Source organism: Apostichopus japonicus, chromosome 9 (assembly GCF_037975245.1).
Source record: "Apostichopus japonicus isolate 1M-3 chromosome 9, ASM3797524v1, whole genome shotgun sequence".
Classification (NCBI taxonomy): Eukaryota; Metazoa; Echinodermata; class Holothuroidea; order Aspidochirotida; family Stichopodidae; genus Apostichopus; species Apostichopus japonicus.
The window spans coordinates 28,965,120-28,977,221 of NC_092569.1; the positions used below are offsets into that span (position 1 = coordinate 28,965,120).

The 12,102-nt window shown below is 39.6% G+C and overlaps 2 protein-coding genes across 3 annotated transcripts in view; one reads left to right on the forward strand and one right to left on the reverse strand.

The window, feature by feature from the left end:
- LOC139973547 (fibrinogen-like protein A) overlaps nt 1-10,640 on the forward strand; it is a 31,460-nt gene extending 20,820 nt beyond the window's left edge. For both annotated transcript variants that reach the window (XM_071980307.1, XM_071980308.1), the window contains one exon: nt 7,607-10,640. In XM_071980307.1, coding sequence (XP_071836408.1) covers nt 7,607-7,875 — 269 coding nt within the window. In that variant the 3' untranslated portion in view covers nt 7,876-10,640. The remainder of the gene's footprint in view (nt 1-7,606) is intronic.
- LOC139973541 (uncharacterized) lies at nt 2,342-5,705 on the reverse strand. Its single transcript, XM_071980294.1, has 2 exons — nt 4,166-5,705; nt 2,342-3,012 (listed from the first exon to the last, which is right to left on the reverse strand). Exons 1-2 carry the CDS (start codon nt 5,292-5,294, stop codon nt 2,342-2,344), a joined length of 1,800 nt encoding a protein of 599 aa, XP_071836395.1. The 5' UTR covers nt 5,295-5,705.
- Nucleotides 10,641-12,102: the final 1,462 nt, after the last annotated feature.

The following is a 12,102-nucleotide window of genomic DNA, read 5'->3' on the forward strand; positions in this document are numbered from 1 at the left end:
GGGCAAGATAATTGGGTGCTTAACGTCAGTTCCCAAATCAGCATTGTCGAGACGACCCCCCGCTCTAAGTACATTTCCAAGAAGAATGGGTTTGAGTTTAAATAATCGCTGGTCACGCTGCCAGGATTTAAACGCCGATTTTTGGACCCATGAAATTATGGTAGTTTCACTCGCTTCGATTTCTGATACAGACAGATTTATGCCACTTGCTGCCAATGAACCTCTACACTTATTAACAAAGCGAAAGACCCAAGCTAACACCTTGACTAACTTGGTCCACGATGAAAACCTGGAGATTAACTGCTCAGAAAAATTATCATTAACTAAAGTAGTTACATTAAGAAAAACAGACTTTCCTATTTCTGTGTCTCCAGACAAATCAATATCATCATGTTTCAGTGAAGGCCATGCGCTTTCTTTCTTCGAAAGGAAACTTGGGCCGGAGAGCCACGTTCCTAAATCATACGTACCCCTCGAGCCATCATCGGCTGGGTTTTCTTTGGAGCCTACATGTCTCCATTGATTTGGAGAGGAGAACTCATGAATCTTGGACACTCGGTTCGCAACGAAGGTTTTAAATCGCTTATCCTCGTTGCGAATGTACCCAAGGACAATCATTGAGTCCGTCCAAAATATAACATCATCGAGATCAAACCTAATCTCTTGTTTGATCGACGTGTACAACGTCACTGCAAGAACCGCGCCCATTAACTCGAGCCTAGGAATAGACACGGGCTTCATTGGGCTGACTTTGGCCTTTCCTTGAATGAATGAGCAGCTTGCTTCACTGTCAGCACCTATCACGCGGAGATATGCCACTGCAGCATATCCTCTCTGAGATGCGTCACAAAACACGTGAAGCTGGACGCGCTGTGCGTTATCTAACTGTAGCCAACGAGGGATCTGTATAGATGAAAGAAGAGGAACATTTTGAAGCCACTTCTTCCATGTCACAAGTTCTTCGTCCGTCAAGGGTTTGTCCCAATCAGACCCTTTGCGACAAATATCTTGTAAGAGGCACCGAGCAATGACAACAAAGGGAGCAGCAAAACCCAATGGGTCAAAGATCGAGCTTGATATTGACAATAACCCTCGCCTTGTAAAGGGTTTGTCGGGCAACGACACGTTGAATAGGAAATTGTCATTTTCGGCATTCCAACTTACTCCCTGTGTTCGCTCAGTTGGAAGAGTCTCCAGGCTATTACGTAAATTTGGAGCTCTTTCGGACTCTGGAATGCTTTGGAGAACGGCACGATCGTTACTAACCCACTTCGTGAGTCTAAAGCCGCCCTTACTTAAAATACTTCTAATGCGTTCCACAACTTCTATTGCAACAGTTGGATCATCGACTGAAGCCAGAAGATCGTCTACATAGAAGTTGTTCCTTATGAACTGAATGGCTTTCTTACCTACAATGTCCTGATTATGTAACTCGTTGTCCCTGGCCGTGCGCTGTAACGCATAGCCGGCGCAAGCTGGACTTGACGTGGCACCAAAGAGATGCACCGTCATTCTATATTCGAGCGGTTCACTTTCTAGATTACCGCCAGGCCACCACAAGAACCTGAAGACATCGCGGTCTTCGCTTATTACCTGCACTTGGTGAAACATTGCCTCTACGTCAGCAACTAGTGCAATTCGCTGCTGCCTAAATCTGTGGAGAACACCCACGAGACTGTTTATCGTGTCTGGGCCCTTCAATAAACACGAGTTTAATGAAGTATCCCTCCACTTCGCTGCACAATCATAGACTACTCTGGCCTTCGTCTTTGTGGGGATGAACAACTGGATGGTGAGGCAGGTACCAAACATTACCAGCCTTACCTTCACCTTGAACCCGTTCGGCATAACCTTTCGCAATGTAACCTTCTACGGTTTCTGTATACTTTTGACGCATTACATTGTCTCTTATTAGCTTACGTTTTATGTTTCTTAGACGTGATTCAGCTAACGGTTTATTGGAAGGCAAGAAATGGTTATTGTCCTTCCACAGAAGTCCTATCTGGTAGTGACCTTCACTAGTAAGTGAGGCAGTAGATTCTAATATACCTTTGGCTCTCTTGTCTTGGACAGAATCACCTTCGCCAATACGCGCATCGTCTACAGACCAAGAACTTTTAAGTAAACTTAGAATCTCTCCATTCGAGCAACAAGATATGCGATGGATGTTCTTTCTATCGCTACGACCACTGAAACCTGTAGGACCCATAACAGACCAACCAAGGGGTGTTTTTACTCCATACGGATCTCCCGTTCCACCACGCCTCTCATCCGTAACCCAAAATGCTTCGGGAACATCCGCCCCTATAAGTAGCTCAAGATTGTATCTTGAGATATCCCCTCAGGGAATAAGTTTCAAATGTTGCCACCGGTTGAGGTCTCGAGCAGAGGGGACACTATCATCACTCTTGGGTAGTTTTGGAACAGAAAGAGCAGTTATTGGCAAATCATTACTTTCATTCTCCCCTTTAACGGTAATATCAAATGTTGAACCGATCTTAGGTTCGACTCCGTTAACCGTCGAAGACGTGTAAGACGTCGGTTTTCCCTTAACACCTAACTTCTTCCTAAGGGATTCTGAACACAGAGTAGTGTCTGACCCACTGTCCAAAATAGCCAGGGTATGCACCCGATTACCATTGTTACCGGTCACTGTAACCGGCAGAATTCTCAAGAAAACGTTACTACCACAAACAGCGGTGTTTGACATAACAGAGATATTCTCTTGATTGGGTGGAGGATGAAGTAGATCATTGTGTTTGTTAGACTGACAAAACGGGCAAACGGTATCCCTTCTACATTTAGCCACCGAATGACCAGGAAATAGACACCTAAAACACAACCTCTTTGTCCTAACAATGTCTAGCCTCTGGTTGTAACTCATGTTGCAGAACGACTCACAGTCAAAAATCCTATGATCATCATCACAGGCAAAACACTTAAGAGATCTACCTTTCATAAAATTAGATTTCACGCGAGGTTTCTCGTCACTCACTACGCTACTCGACTTGCCTGTGTGAAGCGTATTCTAGTTATTGTCATTGTGAAGCGTATTCTAGTTATTGTCATTATGACGTCACCCATGGCTCATTTTAGGTAGTTCGGGAACGGTAAACCCGGCCTTACACTGATACCGTAGATCCGAGCGTGAAACGTGAAATAATCAGGAAAAGCGGGTACTGGATAATATATGTCTTCTTTTATTGATTCAGGATAAAACTATAACTTTGGAACTTGAGATAATTAAAATGTGAAGAGCCCGAAGTCCACAGACGTAAATATAAATTACGGAGCCTACTGTTCTACGTCTGTAGACTTCGGGAGATAAACTTCAACTCCTCGATAAATCTTTAAGAAACACTTAAACCCCTGATTCCAAAATAACAAATTAAGACGCGTTGCACAGGGCACACGCTCTGCCCTTGAACCCGATTGGTGTAAACTTTTAACTCACCCCTTACCAAACTCTTGATTGGTTGAGTGCCAACCTGATATGCAGATGAGCATATGCAAATACGCTTCACACATGTGTGAAGCGTATTCTAGTTATTGTCATTGTGAAGCGTATTCTAGTTATTGTCATTATGACGTCACCCATGGCTCGCGCATTGGTGGTTTGCGCTGTGGTGTGGCGGGATATAAATCACGCACTATTAGAAGCGTATCTTTTGTTTTAAATGATTCGGGGTTGGAAGACAGCCAAACTGGTTCAAATTGGTTGAGTGCCCATTTGCATATGCTCATCTGCATATCAGGTTGGCACTCAACCAATCAAGAGTTTGGTAAGGGGTGAGTTAAAAGTTTACACCAATCGGGTTCAAGGGCAGAGCGTGTGCCCTGTGCAACGCGTCTTAATTTGTTATTTTGGAATCAGGGGTTTAAGTGTTTCTTAAAGATTTATCGAGGAGTTGAAGTTTATCTCCCGAAGTCTACAGACGTAGAACAGTAGGCTCCGTAATTTATATTTACGTCTGTGGACTTCGGGCTCTTTACATTTTAATTATCTCAAGTTCCAAAGTTATAGTTTTATCCTGAATCAATAAAAGAAGACATATATTATCCAGTACCCGCTTTTCCTGATTATTTCACGTTTCACGCTCGGATCTACGGTATCAGTGTAAGGCCGGGTTTACCGTTCCCGAACTACCTAAAATGAGCCTTACACCTATATTCCTACCAAACATGTTAGACGAAATTTCAGCTTGACCTGTCAGATACGATAGAAGGTCATTAAATTCTGGTTCTCTACTCTCATGTATCTTTTGGGCGACATTTGCCCACCCAGTTTGAAGATAAACAGGTAACAAACTGTGAATCTTAAGAAGGTTACTTGTTGAATTTAGGTCATTTACATACCCCATCTGAGTTAAGGTAACGTAACACCTCTGCATTTCGGATATGAGCTTCCACAAGCTTTCTCCGTCATTAGCCTTAATCGATTTGCGACTAACCAATTTACTCATCAAAGAATTCAGAATCAGATGCGGTTGACCAAATTGACGTTTCAAAATTGCCTTCGCGCTTTCGTAACCTTCGTCGCCTAGAAGCTCGCAACTTTCGATGCAGAAACGCGCTTTACCTTTACATAGCTGCAGCAAATACTGCAAACGCGCGGCATCACCGCTCAATTTACTTGCCACGTTAACTTCGAAATTGGTTATGAAGTACCAATAATCTGTGGGGTCTCCATTAAACTCAAATACCTCAGCCTTCGGTAACTCTAATGCCAATTTGAGTTCGTTAAACCGGAATACATAGTTGGAATCACAACTAGAACTATACCTATTTGAACTTAAATGTAGAAGACCTTCACCATTCTTCATGTCTACGTTACTATTATTACCATCGGTAATATCATTAACTTCCTTAGAGCTAACACAATGACTAACGTTACTATTCTTAGTAAAAATACCGTTATCATCATTGTCGGTTAACCTCTTTTCCTCGTCGCCTTCGGGAGCTTCTGAGATCCTCTCGGGCCCTTTTCTGCTTAGGTCTACATACCTCTCGACTTCGATCTTTACGGCGATGAACTTGCTGACTACGTCCGCCATCCATTCTTCTTCCAAAATAAACTTATCTTCTTCCAAAAGCTTTTCAATCACAGCTTGATGGGCCTCTTCTATTGCTTCTAAATTTTTATTCGCTTTCTCTAAGAGTTCCTTCACAGAGTCTATTCCTGCGTCCTCTCTAATGAGAGTAGAAATAGAATTAATTGCTCTAGTCAAGGTTCCCTTCTTATTCCTGCGCCGTATTAACAGCGTCTTCATCGTAAGGGCCTCGTCTGTTGACATCTTCAATTATAGATTTTATTTACTATAAATCAATAAAGATTTCTTTATTCCGTATTCCTGTAATCCAAAGATTATTCAACGCAGAAGTAATGTTGAGTCGATTCGTGGTTTATTAGCTTTGATATCTGGTAACTATCTGGTAATCTGTTAATCTGCTAAACTGTCAATCTGTCAGTCTGGTAAATAAAATCTTTGGTTTAACACTGGAAAATACTTCTTGCTTCAATACGTTCTTGATATCGACTGAACTCAAATTACGGTAAATGAACGTAAAGACAGAACCAACGAAAACAACAAATTTCAAACACATACTCACGCACGCACGCACACTCGCACAAACACGCACACGCGCAGTAGCACTGCAACTTTACATGACGCACACTTCGTAACAATACACAAACAACACATCGTGTGAGCGCGTTTACATACATGTCCTGCTGTGTTGTGATATGTGATGTAGACTGTCACAGATATTAAGCATGAATGTCCTGCTGTGTAGTGATTTGTGATGTAGACTGTCAAAGATATTAAGCCTACATGTCCTGCTGTGTAGTATAATGTGATGTAGACTATCACATTGATTAAGCATCAATATCCTGCTGTGTAGTGACATGTGATGTAGACTGTCACAGAGATTAAGCATGAACCTCCTGCTGTGTAGTGATATGTGATGTAGACTGTCACAGAGATTAAGCATGAACCTCCTGCTGTGTAGTGATATGTGATGTAGACTGTCACAGAGATTAAGCATGAACCTCCTGCAATCTCCTGCTGTGTAGTGACATGTGATGTAGACTGTCACAGAGATTAAGCATGAACCTCCTGCTGTGTAGTAATATGTGATGTAGACTGTCACAGAGATTAAGCATATATGTCCTGCTGTGTAGTGATATTTGTGTTGTAGGCTGTCACAGAGATTCAGCATGGATGTCCTGCTGTGTAGTAATATTTGATGTATGCTGTCACAGAGATTAAACATAAGGTCAAAGTTCATTTGAGGTCAATAGCTCCTGGTTAACTTAGTAGTGTAAAATTTGCACTTACAGACTTAGAAGTGGAATGTAGATTTGCTTAAAATGAGTAACCCTTATTGATTGTAAAGAGGTAAAAAGTCATTGAGGTCAACATTGATAAGTACTGAAGACTTTGTTGCCAGGCTCACATGGTGTTAACTTGGATGTGTCTCACACACTGTATGTAAGTTGCCCTTGGTGAGTACAAAACCTACTAATACTGTCAAAGATCAAAGGTCATTAAGGTCAGCATGGATCAAAATCTTGTAGCACCGCTCAGCTAAGTGGTAAAAATGTGGATGAATCAAATTATATGAATTTCTTATTTGGTATATTTTGGAATTGTTGATGCCAACTCGTTGGTGCCAATTTGAATGAATGTGGCATTGACTTGGTTGTTATTAAGTTCATTATGTAAACCTTTTTTAACAGGGATTAATTTAGTTGGCAGGGATTCACCAAACTTTTTTGGTTCGTGGTTCAAATGTTTTTGTTGAAAAATGGAGATTCTTCAATTATATATTACCCCCAACGTTTAGGGCTAGAGTATGTTTTTTGTATAGTCTCTGTACTGTAGGTGTCAGGTTTATGTTGACTACTATATATATGTACTGTATAGTATTGAGATAAATTGTCATCCGTAGTTACAGAACATGCTGCAAGGTTGTAAGAATAATAGTTGTGAAACAGAGGGAGTTACGTTACAATATACAAATTAAACTTTGCTTTATTGGAACTCAATTGTGTTGTGACGGATGTACAATTTGCAGATGTAAATCCATCATCAAAAAATGTATGTCCATCACACAAAAACTTTGCGAAAATATCGCATGAAGGTGATCAAATTTAAATTTGATTTTACTGCTTATTCTAGTTTAAGGTCTTATTAACATGATACATGTAAGCTTTTAATTATTTAACATTCCATATCCCAGTGATCTACAATAAGATTTATGATCTGAAAAAAAATCACTTTTTCAACGTACGTCCGTCACCGGGTGGTTTTTTTAACAATTTTGTGCGGCTTATAAGGAGGTAAAAAATGAAAACCCCACAGCATAATATTGGAAGGCAGATGACAAACAATATCCAAATTAAAAGTTACCTCATATAAATACTCATTGAGATATGAACCAATAAACTATCCGAAATGTACGTCCGAGTTTACGGAACTGCCCAGATTCAACTTAATATATCCAATCATATTTACTAATTGTTTAATGTGTCTATATTGTGATAGGTCCCTTAATTGTGATGGATTGTAGTTTAAGGGAATATCTTTACTTGTTTAATTCACAGACAGAGATAGACGTTACCCTGGTGGTTATGCTTTGAGTTATCATCTTAACTCTGCCTTTAGTACCTTTGACAGGGACAATGATAAAGCAAACAGATCTAACTGTGCTGCTTATCAGCATAGTGCCTGGTGGTACAAGAGCTGTGCAGCATCTAACCTCAATGGTAACTATATGGCAGCAGATGATGATAGATCAAGCATATACTGGTATGATCTACCTGGAGGTCGATATAACATCAAATACACAGAAATGAAGATAAGACCCATCTAGGTTCTTTCCAATAAGTACTTGATAAGAGGATCAAAACTAACAAACACACTGGAATTCAGCAAATATATCATCCATATCAGCAAACAGAAATGTCACAGATAACCCAAATTCAACCCCCAGCTCCTCAAAACTACTCTAAACAGACACAGACACACCCATGTGTGTTTCACATTCAGACTGAGGACCCCGTTGTTTCTTCCACTCTTCACGTACCATAACCTTGACAATACCCCTTAACAATGACATTTTTCTGAGGACCTGTTGATTCTTTTCATCTGAGGACTTGCAATTTCTTTGTTTTTAGAAAAGAAAACAAGTACAGACACACATATTCTTATATTGTTATCAGTTATGAAACAATGATATTATATACTATTGTGTAAACAGGTATAAGTTCAGATACATTTCTCATTAACAATAGTTACTACCCATATCATGGCATGGGATGGAATGGATGGGATAGTCTGTTGGAATTCAACATGCATTTCTCACAAAAAGTTACATCTTAAAAGGTTGTGTTGCTGAATCAAATGCAGAGAATTTTTTTTCTTTCCTCTAAGTATAGTTTATCTAAGCGTTAATAGATTTTATTATCTTGGCTCTCTGTATTCCATTTGAATTACTGTTTACATATTCATGTTCGATTTTTATTGAGAATTGATTAGTAAACAACTTTCCATCAGACGAGGGGGCGCTTCAGCATTTTGACAGAGGGCAATGTTGTATATTAGTCCTGAATCAAATTAACTCAATAGCCAGATAAGCTTGGTTATAGACACACTGGGTGATTCACTAGTTATGTATGTAGATAAGCTGCTAATGAATACATGAATACATGGGTTGGGTAAGGATGATTACCGAAGGTATGTTAATATGCATGGTTACATGGGTTAGGAATGTATGATTATGTAAGATAGTAGCATTTGCAATTTCCTGAGGATCACTTATAGAGACATCATCATCATCATCATCATCATCATCATCATCATCATCATCATCATCATCATCATCATCATCATCATCATCATCATCATCATCATCATCATCATCATCATCATCATCATCACCATCACTATCACCATCACCATCACCATCACCATCACCATCATCATCATCATCATCATCATCATCATCATCATCATCATCATCATCATCATCATCATCATCATCATCATCATCATCATCATCATCATCATCATCATCATCATCATCATCATCTTGAAGTTGTTAGGGTAATTGAAAAACTTTTACCATTGTTTAAAATAGTGTTTATGTTTAGAGCTGTTGAATATGCATACATGTATGTTTTCTCTTTGCTATGCGCATACTGTGATTGAGGTTATTTCGATATTTGGTGAAGGACTCTTTGTTAACTTGATTTGGTGACTTTAAGTAAGTCTTGTACAGTATATTCTTGCGTTTAATTGAGACAAGGAATCCATTTGTAGTCCAAGGTTGATTATACTTTAGCCTTTGCCGTACTCTATACAGTGGGAAGCAGTCTGAATAAGCCTGGCTAAAACTATTATTGAAGGTATTAAATGCAGTGTTGGTGTTATTTGCCAGAAAAACTTCACTCCAATCAGTGCTAGATATACAGGAGGCAAAATGTCGGATATTATGTTCAGAATAATTGCGAGAGTAAATCGGAGCATAACCAGGAATAGAACTTGACTTCAATATAGAATGTAAAAAAGAATGAAAATGATCACTGATATCAGTTGTGAAAACACCAGCTACATTCACCCTAGCACCAGCATTGGTAATATTTAAGTTTGTAAGTATATTATCAATAAGAGAAGAACTGTTAGTAGTGACTCTAGTGGGCTTGTTAATATTTGGGTGAAAGCCACAGGCAGTGAGGTTAATAAGGAAATAGTTAGCGGCTGGTTACAAAGATCAAATTAAAGTCTCCAGCAGCAGAAATATCACTTAAAATATCATTATGTAAGATAGGTAAGTAGTTTATGATAACATGGATTAAAAGTGTATGGTTATGTAAGATAGGTAAGTAATTTATGATTACATGGATTAGCAATGTATGATTTTGTAAGATAGGTTAGTAGTTTATGATAACATGAATAAGGAAGGTATGATTATGTAAGATAGGTATGTAATTTATGATTACATGGATTAGGAATGTATGATTATGTAAGGTAGGTAAGTAGTTTATGATTACATGGATTTTCAATGTGTGATTTTTTAAGATAGGTTATTAGTTTATTATGACATGGATTAGGAATGTATCATTATGTAAGATAGGTTAGTAGTTTATGATAACATGGATTGGGAATGTATGATTATATAAGATAGGTAAGTAGTTTATTATGACATGGAGTAGGAATGTATGATTATGTGAGATAGGAAAGTAGTTTATGATTACATGTATATGATGATGGTGATTATGTAAGATAGGTAACCAGTTCACGATTACCTCAGTTGATGATTATGTGAAGTTGTTAAAATTATTACATCGGTTGGGTTATGTAAAGGATATAAGACTAGTGATAATATATTTGTTTGTTTAGAATGAGAATTTGCCGTATTGTTTCATGTTGGTTTAAAGGTCACATTTGCAGCATTGTGTATCTATATTATACAGATTCCATCATACTGCTGTCTCTACACAGCCCGGGCTTTAAAGAAGTTGATTGCACTGTGCAGCATGTTTCATTTAAGATATTATAATCATCATTGTGTATTTATGTATTTATCTATGTGTAACTTAGTGCAAGATTTATTGAATACATGTAGCATGATAATTATCAATACTACTTCTGTCCATGTTCTTTGGTCACTTGTTCCGTCCATTTTCAGGAAGCCATCATCAAGGCAGACTGACCCATGACCTACACCTTTGGTCAAAAATGGTCATCACGCCAGTGTTGTCAAAGCAATGCTCAAGTCACTAAACTTTCAAGTATATAGGAGTAACACAGTGACTTGAGTCAAGTAACTGGTGCCAGGAAAATCTCTGATAATTGCTTGTCCTTAGAAAAGAGGTTTCTCAATACCACTCTCTAGTATGCCCACTCGCCCAGAATCATAGTCAGAAATAAACAGGTCATGTGCAATCCCCCTCCACTCCTTGCCACAGTCCCACCAGTGGTACCGCAAGGCACGATCTAGCCCTGGTACAGCAATAGAAATCCCCACTCCCTGCCACAATCCCACCAGTGGTACCGTAGGCCACGATTTAGCCTGATGTAGCAATATAAATTCCCTTTCCCCCCCCACCTGCCACAGTCCCATCAGATGTGCTTCAGGGCGCGATCTAGCCCCGGTGCAGCAATACAAATTCCCCCTCCCCCTGCCACATTCCCACCAGTGGTGCCGCAGGGCACGATCTAGCCTGATGCAGCAATAGAATTTTCCCCTCCCCTTCGCCCATTCCCTGCCACAGGCTCACCAGTGGTGCTGCAAGGCGTGATATAGTTCTGGTGCAGCAATAGAAATCCCCTCCCCTTCCCCACTCCCTGCCACAGTCCCACATGGTGCTGCAGGCTGCGATCTAGCCCTGGTGCAGCAATAGAAATGTTCCCCCAGAAGAGAGTCTTCATTCAACTAAGCCCAATCATGGTTTGGATTTGGCTGAGAATTTGTGTACATTATTTTCGGCAATGTAGACGCCTAGATATAGCATACTGAGCCTTTCTCTGTGGAGAACATGGTTTTGTATGAATTCTCAGTTCGATGGAGTATCATGAGAGAACTTTAAGAACTGAACATTTTGTTAAGAAAACTAATAAATATTCTTATTGTAAGCACTTATCTTCAGGCGGTTATCGGTCATACTCACCATATGGCCCTGGCAAAATGAGTCCACACCAGCTGCACTGACCTAGTTACGGCACTGCCCCCGCCCCCCCCCCCCCTCCTCGCATCCTCTCCCAGGACAAAGTCTAGATAAATCCCAAGTTCTGAATACAAATTTTTCGTAAATCATATAAGGCCCATTCATTATAAATTCCCAACTATCAGTTTTACAGTCAGTTACGGGATCATTATGATGACGAGACATAATATTCAAAGAACGTGAACATCAGAAAAGAACTTTAAGGATGAATGTAGACACAACATAATTAATTGTGGCGTTTAGACCACTAAACAACTCTGTTATCACCCCAGGTTGTGTTTCTTTATCACAGACTTTTAATATTTGAGAAAACCAGTAACCTTTCATACATCCGAGGCCTATCAATTAAAGCGGCTGGGATACTTAGTATA

Coding starts and splice junctions, on each gene's coding strand:
- LOC139973541 (XM_071980294.1), bottom strand. CDS start 5,294: ATGTCAACAGACGAGGCCCTTACGATGAAGACGCTGTTAATACGGCGC. Junction 3,013..4,165: donor CATGTTTGGTAGGAATATAG/GTGTAAGGCTCA, acceptor CGCTTCACACAG/GCAAGTCGAGTAGCGTAGTG.